We start from the raw sequence: 20092 nt of genomic DNA, 5'->3' as shown, positions 1-20092 counted from the left end.
GTGCCAGCCTGGGGCATCTGGGGAAAAAAGACTCCGGGTCTCATTCCCTCCTCTAAGCCACGTACAGGTGTTGGCTCTACAAACTAGATAGGCAAAGGGCTTTCTGCCTCGTGGGTACTTTCCGAGTGACTGGTTTGTGACTGCCTCCAAGGAGGGGTCCCAAGGTCTCTGCCTCTGCTCCTTGGATCTCAGGCCCTCCCCCAATCAGAGCGGAGTGTACATAGGGAGGAAATCAAGGTGTGGGCAAACCTTTCTAATTTGCAAAGGGTACAGGAAGTGGGCAGGGCTGCCGAGGTGTCCGTTGCTGGGGAGACGGCGGTCACAGTCTATCCACCAGCACTAGCTGCCTCAGACAGTAACCACGAGCCTGGCCGATGAAGCAGGGACTATGGTCGCCCGGCAGAGCTGAGGTACACAATCCTGGGTTACAACTCAGAAAAGAAATCAGAGTGCCGGCTTTGTGCCTCTGGAGAAGAGAGAACCAGGTCAGAAGCGTATCCATCCCACGCCACCTGGAACAGCACAGCGCCCTTACAAAGCCCACCACCACCAGACTGACCCTTCCAGAGCATTTTTATCAGCAAGTAAAATTTGACTTAATTACTAAGCAAGGCCCTTCTGTCAAGCGCAGTGTCACCAAAAGATCACAGCATCTGCTTTCCCTACTGAAATACCTCCTTTTATCTAGAAAAACTCTCTCCCTGACACATCTAGCATGAGATAAGTGTGCGACCAATTTATTCACTGGAGGAGCTCCAGGATTCCAAGAGTGCGTTCCACGTTGTGAATCGGCGCCAACGAGTCATGTGGTCACGTGCAGCGTATGTTTTGCCGATTGAGAAGGGCATGTGAGGGCAGCAGATCGCCTTTTAAGTAGCTCGATAATTCACTGAAGATACCTTTGGGGTTTACTATGAATATGCAAGAACTGCCTGGAATATTTTACCCAGGCAGTGACATGAGTTTTCTCCCTCTGCAGTGAATCCACAGTCAGGGACCAACCTTGAGAAAACACTAGAAATGTGAGAAAAGCAGAAAGAATTGCGGAACTGATACCAAGTAAAATGATTATCTACAGAGCCATTGGAGCTCGCATGCACGCGTGTGTCAGGCTATGCTTCTCTAAAATCCACGAGTCTTCAAGGTAGATTTATTGGCAAACATACCATTTAAAGACACATCTTATGACACTCGTATAGAAGAGGGAGACATTTCGAACTTTTATAACATATTACTTTCTTTTGCAAATGAAAATTAAGAACAGAATTTTTTAAAAAGCACAGTCATATCTCAACTCCTTTAGAGCAAACATCACAAAAATGAACGTTCGTGCATGGGGACAAAATACATCTTGGTGAAAATACGGAGTCAGGAGTCTTGGTAAAAGGCCTCTCTTCACTGGGAGGCCAGTTCTAGAACACTCTTTTCCAAGTGAAGAAACGTGTCAGGTCCTTAAAAGTTACCAAGGCCCAAAGAAAGCATCCCCCACCAGCGATGCCGATCTCACGACAAACCACACCCCGGGCCCATCCGTGTCGCCCTCGGTTGGTGCTCGGGGCGGAGACAGAACAAATTCCATCACAGGAGTGTAGTGAACAGGTGTGCCGGTCACAAGACCAAGGAGACAACGCAGGTACCATTTCCCCCTTTCCTAAGGCCTCCTGGTGCATCTTGCAAGGGAATCGTTCCTTAGAAAAGGCCCACAGTTTCATTTTAGTGAATTAGCAATTGCCAGTCTTCTGGTGGGTATCCAGGCCATAGAAAAATCTTTAAAAGTCTTTCTCACTCGATTACATTTTTAAAGGACCATTAGCAGCATGTAAATCGGATCGCTGGGAAGAAGCAGCAGCACCCTAATACCACAGGAGGAGGCACAGCCCGCGGATGGCTCATTTGGTCTTCCCTCAGCCCAGCTGTGTACAAGTGCCGCACTCCGGCAAAGACACTCACGTGGGGGGGGGAAGGGGCAGGAGGGCTACAGCTCACCCCGCAGAAGACAGGTCAGGCCGCCTGTCCACAAACAAGAACGACTAACCCGGCCCGGCTCAGAACTATAGACCACGATGAGGAACGCCACCTGACGTTGAGGGCCTCAGAAACTTCCAAAAGGGAATAAAAAAATAAAATCTGAAATCGGACGATACAAAACTAAGCATGTCACTCAATGATTCCACAGTTTCAGACCCAAGTGGAATAAAGATAAAATGGCATTTCGATTCTGTGGCAAGGTCATTACAAGGTTACCAGGTCAGGGCCTGTTTCAGGGATCTGTAAGATCTACACTTCTGTACTTGCCAGATGCAATTTTATTTGTTAAAAAAGTATGATACTTAGGATTATGGCACATTTTTATCCTATGCATGAGATGCATTCCAGTAGTTCACTCTCACACAGAATGCTGAAAGGTATAAAATGAACTAAAACAAACAATACACAATCAACTGTACAGAGTTTAGGAAACACCACAGACACAGATGAAAGAAAAGGCTCGGGGCACCTGAGGGGCTCAGTCGGTTAAGCGTCTGCCTTTGGCTTGGGTCATGATCTCAGGGTCCTGGGATTGAGCCCCCATTGGATCCCTGCTCAGTGGAGAGTCTGAGTGTCCCTATGCCCCTCCCCTGCCCCTGCTCTCTCTCTCTCGAATAAGTAATTTTTAAAAAATTTAAAAAGACTCACACTATACATCACAGATTCTCCCGTGATGGAGAAGTCCCTCATTTCTCAATGCCACACATAAACAGGTGGGAAAACCGTCAGCCCACAGCAGCACTCCCAACTGACAACATTCTGATGGAAACAGAGGCCACATTCCCTGTATCATTGTTGACAGCATCGTGGAATAAATCATTACATGAAGCATAACTATTCAACACTTTTTTAATCACTTTAATTTTTAAATCCATTTGCAGTGATTACTTAGAATCCTTAAGCTGACTCATAGTTACACCATTTCCATCCCATTTATGCAAAAATGAGTAGCAAACACGTAGGGACAGAAATCCCCGTGTTACACTGGAATATTACAGCATACCCACAACAGGTCTGGAAACTACTCTTTGCTCTTTTTCTACTCTAGAAGGTCCATTGATTGAGTTTTTGGTCCATTCTGTCATGGATCTTTTTCTCTCCACATCTTCCTCTAATCTAAACTCACAGAACAACAACAGTGACAATAAGAAGCTGACGCATACATCTGCATCTGAGCAAATCGGGAAAGCAAGGTCAGGCACACAGAGTAAGACAGCATTTCCGTCTTCCCACTCTGTGGACATCACAAGGGCTCATGGTTCCTTGAGGACTTGGAGATTCTTCTGAAGAACTTATTTTCAAAGGTAATCATCCTTCATGAAAACATCTTGATGCTGCTGTCGCTCAGTGAATAATGATCGCTTTTTCAGAATCTATTTTTTCTTTTGAGATTGTTTCCATGACGTCCTCGTTTTACAAAAGGAATCTCTGGACTCCTTTTACAGATATTGAAGATGCTGGAATTGGGAGGAGTCAGCTTAGGGCCTACATCCCCTTCCTGCTTCTAGAAATGTCTGTTGGAGAAAGTCAGGACGGTGGCGGATGGGCCTGGACATGGGTGGTTGGCCCTGCACCCCTGTTCCCAGACGGGGCCTTAAACCCCTGCCAACTGGTCCACAGGAACAGGTCCCCAGCTGGGTAAGACTGAGTGTGGGTCCTCACTGTCATCCCTCCTTCTTCAAACATTCATGGGCTCTTCGTCAGGAACTCCTGAGCGATCTTCTGAGCCCTTAAAGAAAGGGGCACCGAACCCTCCCTTGAACCTCCAGGAGATCCTAGCGTCTTAGTGTTTGGCCCATGGAAATGACTTAAAGGCGCTAAATGGAAAGACGCGCACTTGTTTCACTGGACAGCTGCCTCCTTACCTAGGATGAAGACCCAGGAGCGATTCACAGTCCCCCTTGATACCTCCTGGATGCCACTGAGATGAGTGCCCCAAGTATCAATCTTACAGAAAAGACTAGGAGAACCAGTGCCAGCACCAAGCCAGAGTGCCAAATCACAATTTCCATGCCAGCTATGACATCTAGACCCATTTCTTATGTCTCTGTAGGACATTTTCTGCAGTCACATAAGCACAGTAAAGTTGAGAGTTAAATGAGAATCCTCCCACTCATTACATGGCAGCCAGCACAGAAATTGAGTGTCAGTAACGTGCTGCTGCTATGATCACCACGATGGGCATCATGCCCGAGATGAGAACTTTCCCAAGGCAACCAAGACCACATGGTCTGAGAGAAGACATCACACTCCACCTGCTCTGTTCAACCTTTGCTAGATCCATTGATTGAAATCACCTTGCAATCTATCCATATTCTAAGCACCGCCCAGACTTGTACAAGCTCCTTCTTGTCCTCCTCATCCCAACTTAACTGCTTGCCAGCAGAGGATGGCCCAAGTGAACACCCTGCTAGGGTCAGGGCCCTAACCCCAGAACTGTCTCCTCAGCTCACTGGCCCTGAAATTGGCCACCACCCCCATCTGCCCATCACTCACTCCCTACACCCCCACAGTGCCATGTCACCCCCACCTCTGTACTCCAACTCATTCCGACAGTTCCGCCAGATGAACTTGGTTCAACTTCAAACCATACATCATCCATCCCACCAGAGGGCCCCTCAGAGGTCCACAACGTGAGAGTGTTCCAAGGACACCCATGGCACAACCCCAGGAAGGCGTGAGGACCCGGCCCTGGGGGTGACCCTGCAGTGAACTCACATCTTACTCCACGGGGCTCCATCTCCAACCACCTATTCAAAGGTGTTACGATTGCAGAAAAAAAACACGATAAGGTAGAATAATGGGAAAGTCCACTGCAAATAAAGCCAACTTACATGGAAATATTTGATTTCCTTATTTATAAATGTGATCGTCCAAACCTAATGAGACATACCTTAAAAAGGAAAATCTGAACACAACACATGTTGAAACTCTGAGGCATAAAGTAGGTTATTTCACTGGATGGAAACATTCTAAGGAAGCAGTTGTCCCACTTCTGTGCTACCATCTGTGATTCCACCGAAACCACATCCTTTATTCCTGCCAGCCACAGAAACCAAACAGTCCAGTGTTACCTGTGTTCCTGCCTTGTTGCCTGAACAGTCCTATATGTCACTTTACTTAACCCCCTCCCAGGATGAGCAGAGAGAACTATGGTCACACAAGGAAGACCAATGTATCTGGTCTGGTTTCCAGTGAAAACTCTGTAACTGGATGTTTTGTTCCCTGATTTGGGGGGTGAAAAAAAAAAAAAATTTCTTTTTGAAATGCCATCAACCGAATTTGGTGAAATGGTAATGGGTACTAGAAATGAGGGGGAAATAAAAGGACCTATGTGTGCATCTTTTGCCTAAGAAACCAAACTTAAAAGTAATGGTTGGGAAGGAGAATGGTAAATTCGGGGGGGGGGGGGGTGTCATAATACAAAACTTGAAAAACTGGCTAAATGATTGGTAAAACTTTCTGTTGAAGAGAAGCATCTACAATATCTGAGAGCAGACAATAAAATATCTGGTTTGGAGCACCTCAATTACTTTTTAAGGTCCTTCATAAAATTTTATTAATGGCATCTTAAATGTACATACGTAGAAGGAAACAGCCAGAAGAATAAAGACTTAAAGAAAACACATATCCTTCGCTAGAAGTAAATTACAAGTAAACTAGAATCAAATATTTCTGTCTCCAAAATGTTAGGTTGCTGACCCTTCAACTCTGATACTTGGTTCCAGAACCATGGAAAATTAACCTATTTTATAGATCAGACTGTAAATAAATGTATGTCAGCTACTTGCTACAATGCAGTAAAATAAACTCATTGGTAAAAGGCAGCTGGAAGAGGGTCAGGTGGATGACAGGGACATCGCTCAGAAAGACGGCCTTGGCCACCACTGCACACCCAAGCACACATCACTGAGCACTTACAATGAGTTCGGAATCCCGTCCCATGGAAATGACAGTTCGGTTCACTGTCCGGAGAAGCTTCTCCATGATTATCTGGACATGCCTCTGAGTTGGCCCCTAAAGAAAGACACACCAGTAAAAACCAACACCTAAGACAATCATTAGCATGCAAGCCCTGGCGATTGTCACTGAATCCATTTATCCTGGAAAAAGTAAATCAATTATAACTCTTAACAAGATGAAGAATGGCCCTTGTCAAAGGCAAAAGCCTTCACAAAGAAAACACAAGGCATCTTATTAATTATAGACCATTAATGGTAATTTGTTATATAATCATAGTAATTTAATTTAAGCAAACCTTAAAAATAAAACCAATCTGTGTAAATAATATAATGTTTAGGATCTCTGATTAGCCCACCAATTACTTTTCTAGAGACACTTGTCCATCCATAAATGGGAAGCAAGACTGAATAACCTGGGGAACGACCGCTTGGAACACAATGCCTGTATTCTAGCACACTATCTAAGACTCAGATGCGCCCGACTTTTTTCCATCAGTAAGAATTTGCCCTGTATTTTGTATTGACAGGATTCTTGATTCTTCTTCTTGAACTTGGAACTTGTTTACATATGTCCTCCAGGTGCTCACACACAAGGCCAGGGCGGGTACCACCTCCACGACGAGGATGGGCCACACAGCTCCTGTACTCCCAACCTTCTCCCCTTGAAGAAAAGGGCAGGCCCTGGAATGGGGCCACCAGAGGCTGGCTGTTGGATGGAGGTGTCTACAACCTTGCAAAGCAGTTCCCTGGAAGAGTTGGCGGGGCCACCATTGCTATGAAGTGATGTAATCTCACCTCTTCCTTCAACAGCACTAGCCAGGCTCTGGAGTATGAGCCCGTGCAGGAAGGAAGTGGGCAGGACAGGTACATGCGTGTGTTGACCAGGAAGGTATACAGAGGTCATGTGGAGGAGAGCAAAGATTAAGCCCTGCTGACCTTAAAAACCTGGCCCATCTGTCTCCTGCTGGAGGCACAGATGGATGGACAAGGACCTGTATGCCTTTCCAGACACACCCAGAGACTCAGTGTTCATGAGTGTGTGCATGGGTGCACAGATGTGTACGGTGGAGGGGCCGGGGGGTATGTTGGGGATGGGAAGCCATAGGGTCCGATTTTCCACATGCACCTGCACCAACTTCTGATTAAGAAAAAAAGCTCAGGGAACTAAGCATATAATTTACAAATACAAAAGGAAACACCATTTAAAAAGAAAAAAAGTGCTATCTAAAAAAGCACAGGAGGAAATTACTTGTTAGGAGAAGGAATGTGGGAACAGAGGCAGAGAGCCATTCTCAAAACTCTCAGAAGAATCAATGACTTAAAAAACAAAAACAAAAAACAAAACAAAACAAAAAAAAACCCAAATCTCAGTGTATGCATTATTCTAAACTAAGAAATGGCAAAAAGAATATAGATAACTAGCCTCCATTTGTTTATTTCTCATTTTTAATATCAAAGCCATTTTCTGACCTTAAAGATCAAAACATGTCTTGGGGAGGCACTCACCCAAGTCACGGGAAAAACTTGAAAGATTTTTAACTTGGAAGAATACACATTTTCATGTTAGTATCACACTTTATACATAAATACACACCCTTAAAGGATACCACTCAACGGAGAGAAAGGCTAACCCTTAAAAGTAAGGTTATTTCTTCGGAAATAAACTCAAAGCACCTTTGTGCAGCGAGGCGGGGGCTCATGTTGATGCTGAGGGACCACTCCTGCAGGGCCCCTGGAGGGAGCCTGGGCAAACGCAGCCATTACTCACCACGTCCTTCCTGTACAGAACCTCCAGGATGGTGCTGAGCAGCTGGCAACAGGCCTCCAGGTCTTCCTGTCTCTCCAGATGGTACTTGAGCTGATCCGTCATCATGGGAAGCAGGATCTCTCTGCAGTCTGCAGGGGACACGGGGCTGCCAGTCAGCAGGAGACACACCAAGACACAACTCTATTTGCTAGAAGCTTGTTTTTCTAGCATGTTACATTGTTTCCAAGCATGTTACATTTACTTTCTTCCAAATGTGAAACTGACATCCGGAGGGGGTCAGATGGCTGGATGGGAGGAAACCACTTATCTTGCTCTGTAAATACTTTACACACAAGCCAGTGTGCACACATCTATGTGTAGGCCCTTGTAATTATACAAGAATAATCCACAAACACATATAAACACATTGACACATGCATCCCCTAGAGTTCAGAGAGATAAACACAAAAGCACCTGTTGGAGTTCTGACTAGTTTTCTGTGCTGAGCTATAAATTCACTGATTTACAACTTTAAAAGAAATACTAGTGGCAACAAACATTATCTGAATGGCAGCTACTCTTGTTTTTTTCCCAAGAGGACCAAAGCATGGTTTCCTTCTGCTCCCATATGCCTCCTAAATACAGGTTTCTGAGCTTAGCGGGGTCATAACCAACTAAATTCTGAGCCTGATCTTTGCTCACTCAGGGACAGCTTTCTGCTAGGCTCCCACCTACAGACAGTTTGCAGAGGGCTGAGGACTCAGATTCTGAAGAGGCTGGTGGTTAAAGTTCTCCCTTCCGAACAAAGACATCTTGAGCAGCTCACATTAGCTGTCTGAGTCTGACATGGACACATGGCACGAGCTAGTCACAGGCTTGGAATACAATGTACTCCTACAAGATTAAGTGTGAAGGCCCAGGCCTAGTTAGTTGCTTAGGACAAGGGACTGGCTCTTATGACATGAGAGATACAGGTGAGGAGCCACAGGCTCTCTCTGGCTTCCAGACTCCTGTGCTAACGTGCAGGCACGTGAAAGAAGGAGCCCTGGGGAGCAAGCACTGAGTGTGGAGATGAGAGTCAGGAAGGCCTCCTTCAGAGGGGCAGTACCCTCACCTGCTGGCAAGAGGAATAGTAATTTCTCACATGGGGAAGGCAACCAAAGAATGGGAAACCTGTACACAAAGTCAGGGAGGCAGGTGCACAGAACACATTCTAGAGGAGGGGAGAAGAGGGACAGGATAAAAGGCCAGACAGGCAGTTGGAAACCAGCATGAACATGAAGGCAGAGTTGAAAGGAAGTTGAGAAATCAAACATGCTGATAGGGAAGAGATATGAGCAGATTTAAGGGCTAGAGACCCTCTGGGACAGAGCATGAGAAGGACAGTGGGGACAGGAGGCAGAGAAATCTGTTAGCTCCTGGGATCATCCAGGCAAGAAAAAGCAGAGCCCTGACCTCCTGTGTGGGGATGAGTTTGAAAGAGGCTTTGAAGAAGAGACAACTTAAGGCAGACTGTACAGTGCTTGGTGATGGAAGGTGGCAGATAAAGGAGTGTCCAACCCAATGCCCAGCAACCTGGTCATACGTGTGTCATCCAAGAAGCCATGTGATGCCACCCAAGGAGAGGAAAGTGGGAAAACAAATCTATTTTAAAAAGAGAAGGGTTCAATTTGTACAAGTTGAGTTTGAGTTGCCTGTTGGACACCCAGGTTGCCTCTACAAGGCAAATGGAGACAGGGTTCTAGATGTTATTTCTGGCTTAGAAATGAAGAATCATCAGCTTCTAGGCAGTAATGAAATCCTAGAAGACTATCAAAGGGAATATGAAGAATGAGCAGGAAACCCTGAGCAGCATCAGGAAGAAGTACTAGAATAGGAGCGGCGCAGGACACGAAGGAGGAAAGGGCAGGGATGCGGAGGAGCCAGAGACAAGTGACGTCCCCAAATAAGGAGGAGAGTGGTCAACGTAGCCAAATACAGCAGCAAGAACAGGCGCATGTTCCAGAAGAGGATGAGGCAGTTAGAGGCCCTTGGGCCCCCTGAGGCAACTTCCAGCAGTGGCTGAGCAGGGACGAAAAATGGGAATAAGGGGCGGGGGGCACATGAGTGGCTCAGTCGTTAAGCATCTGCCTTCAGCTCAGGTCATGATCTCAGGGTCCTGGGATCGAGCACCACATCAGTCTCCCTGCTCAGCGGGGAGCCTGTTTGTCCCTCTCCCTCTCCCCCTGCTTGTGTTCCCTCTCTTGCTGTGTCTCTCTCTGTCAAATAAATAAAATCTTTATTTTAAAAAAATGAGAATAAGGGATAAAGACACAGCTCCCAGGAGAACAGCTGTAATGAAGGGACACTGGGATGTAAGGACCAAGGAACATCCAGGTTCTCATTTGTTTTTTTTAGATAGAAGCAGAGCAAAAAATGTTCAGAAAATGAAGGAACAATAAGGAAACAAACACAAGGAGATTAAAGACAAAATGTAATTACTAATTGTCTCTTCCAGTTGGGAAATCCCATTTAAATCCAGTATCATCCTCCCTCCACCATGAGCAAGTATCTTCTTACCACGCAAGCTCTGCTGGTGAAACCAGCCCAACCACCGCTGTTCCCTTTAAAATGCAGAGCACGAGACAGAAGATGGCAGAGCTCTGAAACATGAGATATACTTAGCTTGTTTTTAGGATTTTACATTTTAGGGCTTACGTTAATGACACATAAAAACATGTTTTGCACTATTGTTTCCTGAGTTTTTTTTTAGTAAGAAAAAACGGAGCCTACAACACTGAAATGGTTCTTGCAAGTACGTGAGACCCACTTAGCGAGAAGACGTCCACAAGCACTACACGGTAAAGTAGGCCCAAGGGTGCAGGTGCAAGCCACGAGGAGGAAGACAGAGCACACACCCTTCTGTTCCACCGACTTCAGGCAACCACATGTGGGAAGCTCAGGCTAAGGTTTTTCCAAATTCCATGCTAAGTCCCCTGAAAAGGACGAATAGCAGCTCCATTTTTCCAGAAAGAGTTTCATCCAATGATTATGTGATTTCACTTGTTGACAATTAGAGTAGTCAATACTTCATGCACGAGGAGCTGACGTGCTCTGCATCTTCTGGACAGAGGCCCGGTTCACCCTGCTCGCTATAATGTCGGGAAACACCGGAGGCCAGGGAGGAGGACACAGAGCACATGGAGAGATGCTATCCTCTGTGTTCACTGACGTCAAGGGGCCCTCACAAGATTCCCTTACGTTCTCAGCCAGCCCTCCCTGTGATGCCAATGGGGAAGTCAGACTCCCAGGGAGAGCATTTCCCCAAATACCACAGCCCTGTAAACTCAGGAGGGTAGTGCTCCAAAGAGCCAAGGCCTACAGTCCATGCAGGAGCATGAACAGGTGTCAGAGAGTGGCCGGAGACCAAGCCAGTCCAAGGGAAATGCCGCAAGAAAATGACCCACGACAGTGAAGCCGGCCTGAAAATGCATCAGTGCCAAATGCTGACCCACTGAACACAGGAATCGCATAAGCACCCCAAGCCCAGGCTTTCCTACAGAATCTCAACGCTCATAAACGACATCTGCCCTCAGTAGCTCTTGACACGCTGACCTGAACCACAAGACCACATCCAGTGTAACGACTACGCACCAACCTCCTTGAGCCCAACAGGCTGCGAAGGCTTCCTGGCAAACCCGTCTGGGTCCAGCCCTGCGGGCGTCCATCCTCATGGCCCTTGGCAAGACATCTCTAAGATGATGGGCTTCATTCTCTTTTGCCAAACACATCACCTCGCTTTACCACCCCCACCGGGGGCCAAGCTCCTCAGTCGCCCCTACCCACTGGTTCGTCCCTACCACTGCCCCCATCTTGAAGGCAAGTCAGATTTCCAAGACATCTCAGAGGGAGAAGTTGGAGCCACAAAGCCCTGGACCCTCACCACATGATAAAGGAGAATGAATGACTGTCAGCTGGGCCAAACAAGCATAGGAGGAATCCAACAGAGGTGGAAGGCCAGTCCGGGTTGGGAGGAGGATCGTGCCCGTGAGCAGTGTCAGAAAACCAGAGGAGCGTAGTTCTGGACTCAGAGATGGCAGCAATGTCCCTGTAGGCACCAAGCCCGAGATGCCCTGGCCAAAATCCATCTCCTACCAACCATTTATCTGTCATGCTGGACCGGCAGATGTTGATGTCCCCGTTCTCAGAGGTAACTGAGTGTGTTAGTGTCATTTGTCAGAATTACTCCAGGGTGAAGAAGTGACGGCTGCCCCATTCATCCTCGGCAGGAGATGCTGTCAGCCCTCTTCCGCTACCCGGTAGGAAAGCCCACCTTCTCCCCAAGCCAGGGATCTGCGAGGGAGCTGCACCTGTTCGTTATCCACTTCTCTTGATGAGAAATGACAAAACTTTTTAGAAACTTTGCTGCCATTTTGTCACGTGAAAAGACGTTTCATTCTCTTAGTCCCCTGAGAACATAAAAATCATGCTCCCGAGGGACCCAGAACCACAAGCTGGATGCTTCCAGTAGCCACGGGAGAATGTAGCTCATCTGTCCTTTGTCACCCTCCTCACCCACAGCTGGTCGCGGGAAAGTGGGAAAAGGGGAGCAGCACCCTTCACTGGAAGGATGAGAGCAGCCAGTGTCAGCAGGACTTCATGAAAGCAGCCTGACACCCCGGTGTCAAGGATCACCATCTCCTAGCCCCAGAGTGGAGTTCTGGAGACGGGCAGCCAAGGTGTGTAGGCTTTCCTCAAAGACCACACTGAACTCACCAGGCATCTCATGTAGGTCTCTGAGGACAGAGGGTCACAGGATAGCAGCACACCTGTGCCAGGCCCACAGGAAGAACGGCAATGCCCCAGAGACCTGGAGAGGCCAAGGGGACCAAAACTGGAGACTGACCAATCAGCACATCTTGTTGGTGACCCGTGATCTGCAGGACCCAGCATGGCCCACGGACAGACTGGGGCAGAAGGGCCCCGGGCACCCGATGTGGGGACCACCGTAAATGACCACCAGTTCTACCGTCCTTGCTGGGATGCAGTCTTAATGAGAGCAGAGGGCTTCTTCTCACCCAAGAGGACTGGCCCCCACACGTACACTAAGGCCTGATTGTGCGTGTGTGTGCTCCCTCTTAGCAGGACAGCTGCTACACATGTCTCTCGTTCTTGGTCTGTAAACCGCAAGCATTCAGGTCCTGATGTGGGAAGGAGGGACCTGCGGTCAGAGCCACCCTGTCCAGTCCTCGAAAGATATCAGAGGGAAAACGGCACTATAACAAGATCTCTCCCCCATTTCCAGTGACCCGGTTTCACAGGATAGTGTCCAAGGCAGCCAGGACGGGAGTGTGCAAATACACGTGCACATGAGGACACACGTGTGAGAGCTGGTGTGGGCAATCTGCCATTCAAGGTGATCTCATCAGATCAAATGAGAGGTGTGCAGCAAAAAGCCGGTCTGCCTCCCGGTGCCATCGCGGCTTCTCAGCTGCCCCCAACAGGGCCCAAGGGACAGAGGATCCCCAAGCTCATCTAATCAAAGGTGTCTCTTACTCCACATTTCAGTGACTTCCAGCTTCTTCCAGAAGTGGTGGGTACAAGGTCTAAGTGACTCACAAGTCTTACCATCAAGTCAAGACAAAAAATGCAGAGCACAAAGGAAAGTACACCACACACACTCAATACAAACACACACACATACATTTACCACACACACTCCTATCACACACCACACCACACTCACACCACACACACTGCATACACTCCTACCACAAACACCACACACCACACCACACACACTTCCTTCTACCACAAACACACATATAAACCACAGTCATATAACACATACACACACCACACATACACCACATTCACTCACACCACACCACACACTTACACCACTCACTACACACACACCACACTTACTCACACACTACATGCACACACAGCAAACACACGTTCATGCATGCAATGAAAAATTTTAAAGCATCAGATGCAGTCTCTCACAGCCAAAGAAGAATCTCCTGTCATATTCTGAATGTCCCATCTCGGTGTCCAAAATACCCTTCCCCATGAACAGAGTGACATTTCTCTACCATGATTGATGCCAACAGCCCAATTAAGTTCAAGACAGATGGCCTGGGAAACTGACAATCCCCCTCAAAAGCAAACAAACCAACCTTTGAATTTTAACAGAGAATACATTTTAATAAACTGCCCACACATAACCATTGGAAAATAGCTACACTAAATATTTGACTGGAAGCCTAGGAACCTGGGTCACTCTTCAATTTTGGGAAAGCCTTTACTCTCACTAACATTCAGTTTACCCGCACACATTAGGAAATGATAAAACGCACCCTGCTTACTCTTTGCTTTGGATCTTGGGCAAGTTTCCTCTACTCTCAAAGCCTTAATTTTTTAATCTGCAAAATGGGGCTGCGTACATTATCTCTGAGGTTCGCTGTGACGGTCAGATGGTATATTGTGTGCATTTGGCAAATATGAGTGTTCAATAAATGAGAGCCGCCAATAACAGTACCGAAATAGCATCATTACGTAAAGTCAGCCTTTTCAACGGAAAGTACACACAGGCGAATGCCTCAGAGCCACACTACCCAACAGTGGCCAGTGCACACTTGAAATACAGCTGGTGGCAAGAAGGAATGAAATTCAAATTTAGTTAATTTTTAAGTAATTAAAACGTAAATGTAAAAAATGATACTTGCTTATTGGAAACATTAGTATGGAAGACGGGAACAACTTCAGGATGGGAATTTACTTTTCAGTAGTAAATTCTATGAAAGGTTCAAAACAGATTAAGTATCTGTGATGAAAATTAAGCATCCAAACAGACGTGCAATTGGTGTCAAAAACACACTGGATTTCAGAGACGCAGTGTGGAAAAAAATGAATGGAAACCAGGTCATTAGTAATATTTAGATCAAAGTCATGTTGAGATGATATTTTAGATAAATCATTAAAATTAATTTCAGCAATTGCTTTGTATTTTTTTTTTACAATAGCCTCTAGAAAATCATAAATTGCACATGTGACTCACTCTGTATTTGTTGGACAGCCTGGTCTCCGAGGACGCTAGGAAGCAGATGTTAAAGACCTCCTGTGTGATTTCTCATTTTAATGAACTCGTGTTCACTACCGGAAGGAGAATGAAGGCCACCACAGATCTCTCCTATCAGATCTCTCTTCACATGGATGTGACCACAGGACTTGGGAGCGCCTGACAGTCCGAGTTAGGCAGAGATAGAAGCCCTAGGGAAGCCAGAACTAGCTAACACAGTTCTCCTGATTTTCCCCACCAGACAAGGGAAATGCAGGAAGCCCGGTGGACCCAGACTCCACACAAATCGGCTGTGGGGATCAGAGGTCCCAGCCACCCTTCCAGAACCCCCCTCCCAGTGTGATCCACTATGATTACAGACAGCAATAATTCAACATCTGTTCATCCTCAGCTGTGCAGGCTGAAGCCATGATGATTAATGCTCTGGTAATGGGCACAAAGTAAAAAATATTAATCTTTATAAAAGGTATTCAACAGGCATCATCAGCTTATAAATGTCCAAGTAGAATATCCATCTATAACCCCATTACGGCTCTACGTTAAAGCAAGATGCAAATACGAGAATGAATTTGTCCATTTAAAACATTCATTTTATGAACACTGAGTAATGCGCTGCTTAATTTTTAGTTTGGTCACATTAAACAAATGATCCATAAAGTGCATTTAATATCCTTGAGCCTGTTACACTGAACTGAGATCCAGATTAACACTTTTAATGAGAATTAAACAGTAGGAGCTATATAAATGGGGGATGCTTGTCACTCATTTGTTATAGACACTCATCTTATTTTTCAACTACCTAAGAACTCTGTACCCACGATTCAATTTATTCAAATCATTTTCTCCCTCAAGTCCTCAAACAGCAGAAATGTGGGAAATGGAGTCAGCAATGGAAGCGATCACAGGAGCCATCTACTTATGTCCAGATTGACAGATGGAGGTGCCAGGAGCCAGAAAGAAGGGACGTGCAGGGATTGTGCCACTAAGCAGCTGACCCAGAATTAGGTGCCTGATTCTGAAGCCATAGCTCCTTAGATTAAATGACACATGCATGTAACCACATGTGGTTCTGGCTTCTTTACAAGTCAGATGCAGATTACATTTTTCCAAGTATCATCTTAATGTAACAAGTCATAATCATTGGTAGTACCAGGAGAATCAATGCAAATTGAGGAACCCTAGGTAAATCATTTTTCCTTTTTGGATTCCCTCTTTCATTTTTCCTCTTTGTGAAATGAAGTAAATACAACTGTCCTGCACCATGTTTCTACTCCTACCATCTGGTTAACACCTTCATAAACAGTTTGGTCAGAAGCTCCTCGGTGCCACTCAGCTAAGTGCTGAAATTATCAGAAATAAGATAACCTGCATGTCAGCTTTGAGGTACCCAAATGTCATGGAATTTTAATTGAGATGATGACATTAAAATTAAAAGAATCCATTGGGTGCCTGGGTGGCACAGTCAACTGAGCGTCCGACTCTTAGCGTCCGCTCCGATCATGATCTCGGGATCGTGAGATCGAGCCCCATGTCAGGCTCCACGCTCATGGAGTCTGCTTGAGATTCTTTTCTACCTCTCCCTCTGCTGCTCATGTTCTCTCTCTCTCTCTCTCTCTGTCTCTCTCACTCAAATAAATAAAATCTTTAAAACACAAGACATTAAACAAATCTTGGAAATCAGAAGGAGAATGTGGTAGCATAGAGACTGTATAGCAATGGGAAAAAAAGCTGATCAAAGGTATCTTCTGGATGAAGCCACTGGACCTAACACAATACATGTCATCTTTTTGGAAGAAAGAATGGGGAAGGAGATATTTCTTAACTGCTCGGTTTTGAGAAGTTTAATAATAGGAATTAGACATTTGTTAGTATTATAGTAATAAATAATTTTTAGAAGAAAGAAATGAACGAACAACCAATGGAGAAAAATCAGTAATGAGTCCCATTTACAAGGAGATGAAAAGACTAGATGAAAAAATTAGAAACAGTCAGGTAAAGTCCTGGGGAATATTATGTGGGCCATGCCAGTCAGACCAGGAAACTAGTCGCTAGGTGGATGGAAGTGCATTAAAGAGGTGGCTCAGTAAGTTCAGAAGGAATTCTACAGGTATGCCAGTCCTTGGGCAGAATCTCACCAAGTGCAGGATGAGAAAATAAAGAGACAATGTACAGGGCTGAGGTGTGGTATGCATTCTTTTAACCAGGAAAGTGAGGGAAGACAGGAACCTAAGTCTTGGCCACTGTACTCCAGCACACACACAGTGTTTCGTTACTACGCATGTTCGTTCAGCCCCCTTGATAGAACTGCCATCTGTCACTCAATATATTCCTACAAACTCTATAGCTCATTCTAGTCTTGCTTGTTTAAAAATGTACAGGGCCAAACTGAAATCTGAGGAGCGCTGCTTCAAGGACGAGTATCTCTGTCAAACTTACATCTTATTCACTCTATGGAGAAGACTAGAGGTGCTCAGCGTCATAGCCACATTTGTTGCAACTAAGTGGAGTTTCTGAGCTTTGTACTGATCAAGATTTTCATAAATGTCTTCTCATGGTGATAGATTCTTTGTAAATACACTGGCTTCCAAGACTGAGTCGACCAGCTAAGATAAAAACAAAAAACCCATAAACAACAACAACAAGCCTACAAACTCCTTTTGCCCTGACAATGAAATGTATACATTAAAAACAATGTCAAAACCCTATAGTCCAGTCCACTCTACCTTGAGAGATGGTATGTGCACTCAGGAAAGGATTTATACAACAGACAAAGAATGGGGTCTTCGAGGAGAACCTGGGAGAAAGCAGACTGACCTGGGGCTCCTCCAATGGTCCCAGGCAAGGTACTGTAGATAACACATCATGTAGGTACAGAGCTAATCTCATATGGCTTAGAAGGAATCATGAACTGGGGCGACACACAGACTTGCTGTCCTGATCCCCTGTGTGAGCATGAACAGATACAGGACGAGAGAGGTAAGCTCTTCTAAGGCTGCTCTTCTTGCATCCAACACCAAGGAACAGGGATAGGAAGTCACCCAGAGGTGAGTACAGAACAAGGGGTTAACAGACTATAATAAAGGTGGACCAACCACATGCTGAGGAACTACCAATTTGATTACAGATAAGAGCCCCCCCCGCCACACACACGCACAAAGGAAAAAAGTATGAAAACTCCATAAGCACAACACTGCATTTTTGCTTATTTATTTTTGCATAGTTTGTTTACATTTATTTATATGTTTGTTTATCCACATACCTCTATTTTACCTTGTTCCATATGGCACTGGAAGTGAATTCAGTATTCGGAATGTATTACTCATACAGTAAATGTGAAACAGTTTAAGAACAGAGTGGGTGATGGGTTTCTAAGAAGACAACTCCTTAATCAGCAGAGTGGTGGACAGCTCCCTGCTTGGGATTTTGCTTACAAATTAGTAGGACCTGTTGCTTAACTCCCGGGCCCTTATCTGTAAATTAAGAGAATTACTCTTTTCCAATTATACATTTTTAAACTGATGGCTCAGACGCCTCTCAAAAGAATCAACTTGCTAACCAATGGTCCTAAGCACATGCTAGGTGCTCAACAAATTATAATGGAATGGAAATAGATATGATTAAGCAACTAAAATTGAATTCACCCTCCTAGACTCAATAAGCCCTTTCTAAAAGGCTGCACTGTTTTAACAGATAGTCTTTTCAAACACTCATATAATGAATGATATATACAATGGGGTATGAAAAGGCACAGTACCTTACAGATAAAGATTAAAATTGTCTCAAAAACAGAAGAGGAGAAAATGATTTCACATTCCACCATTATTTCAAGAACCGGTCTTTGGGGTTCAAAGTAAGTAACATTCCTTAGAAGTCATCAGCACAACTACCTAATTAAAGTATCCTGGAATGCTAGACGGATGGTACATTATGTGACTATGTCACACGAAGGCCCCAAACCTCAATTTTTCTTTCTGTACAATATCCCTCAAGTTAACAAAACTACTGTACAGTAGCTCTGGGTTTAAGATCCCTTCAAAAAAGAGAAATAGCTCTCCATTTTCCAGTGGAGAAGCTCAAGAGATTTTTATTTTAATCTGTTTATGAATCGAAGCATTAAGAAGGTATATTGTATTATAAATCTGTATTAAATAGCTATTCTTTCCGCAATTTAAAGCAAAAGAAGTTGACTGAGTGATTTTAAGAAATATAAATTATATTTATATATTTTATATATATTTATAAATAAATATATCTGATGTAAATATATTTATAATATTATATATTAATCACAACAAAAGTAGTCTGGAAATCTGACTTCGATATTTCCTAACAGCTAGTCTCATTGGTATCTGAGCCTTTGCACTCAGATTTCAAAGGGCTGCTGTAACTAATGTTTCTACTATTAAAAAGGAGAGTTTCACTCTGCTTGATAACTGGAAGAATCATTCACCTTGAAAAAAAGAATGAGGAAAATAATTCAAGCTCTCTAGGCCTACATCTTGAAGAAGCTCTGTATTGTTCAAAAATGGAACACAAATGAAGTTTTATGAGGCTGACGAACACTGTCTAAAAGGAGCTTGTTTGCTATATTGAAAGAAAGAGCCATGGGAATGGCCAGGAAATGAGGGAATGGCACACATCCCATTCCTGCTCACCACCAGATTCCAACCATCAGGGGGAAAAAAAAAACCCAAAAATGAAAAACAAACAAAGGGGTGCCGATGAATAGTGAGCTTAGAACAACGTAATCCACCAAGAGTATTAAACTACTGTCAAGACTATAAAGGGATTATCTTGCCACCAAGTCTTCAAATCTTCACTCTTCAAATCTTATACTACCTTCCAAAACCAAAAAAAATTTAAGACACAACGGTAAGAACATAGTAAGCTCTAAAGAAAATCTGTCAGTTGGTTTGGTCATTTTCAATATGGGAATATGGAAAGGTCAGTTCCTGAAAGACAAAGAAATGATACAGTGTTAACTGGAATGAGCTTTCCCAAAGGTCTCCGGTTCAGACCCATGGTGAAAAGAGCCCATGTGGGTGAAAACGTGTGTTCCAGAGGCTCTCTCATCTTAACTTGACGGGATCTTCCAAGTATGTCCAATGCTCTTGACTGATGTGAAAGTTAATGCTATTTCAGGTTGATTCCTTTTTTACCCCAATTGCTGTAACACTAACGTAAAACATATTCTGTGGGCATAAATCCTAAACCTTGGTGTCCCAGTGTTTATTTTAATTACATTGAAACTTTTCATTTCTATAATAGGATTTAAGCTTTAATTTTCATAGC

The 20092-nt window shown here is 44.7% G+C and overlaps 1 protein-coding gene across 2 annotated transcripts in view; it reads right to left on the bottom strand.

Moving 5' to 3' along the window:
- The window catches only part of LOC111145075 (dedicator of cytokinesis 1), a 506031-nt gene that overhangs the window by 309027 nt on the left and 176912 nt on the right, over positions 1 to 20092 (bottom strand). For both annotated transcript variants that reach the window (XM_022499695.1, XM_022499696.1), the window contains exons 26-27: positions 7759 to 7886; positions 5950 to 6045 (exon numbers count right to left, since the gene is read on the bottom strand). In XM_022499695.1, the coding sequence (XP_022355403.1) occupies positions 5950 to 6045; positions 7759 to 7886 (224 nt within the window). The remainder of the gene's footprint in view (positions 1 to 5949; positions 6046 to 7758; positions 7887 to 20092) is intronic.

Source organism: Enhydra lutris, unplaced genomic scaffold (assembly GCF_002288905.1).
Source record: "Enhydra lutris kenyoni isolate GAN:26980312 unplaced genomic scaffold, ASM228890v2 scaffoldscaffold12, whole genome shotgun sequence".
Taxonomy (NCBI): domain Eukaryota; kingdom Metazoa; phylum Chordata; class Mammalia; order Carnivora; family Mustelidae; genus Enhydra; species Enhydra lutris.
This window is presented reverse-complemented; position numbering and strand designations above follow the sequence as displayed.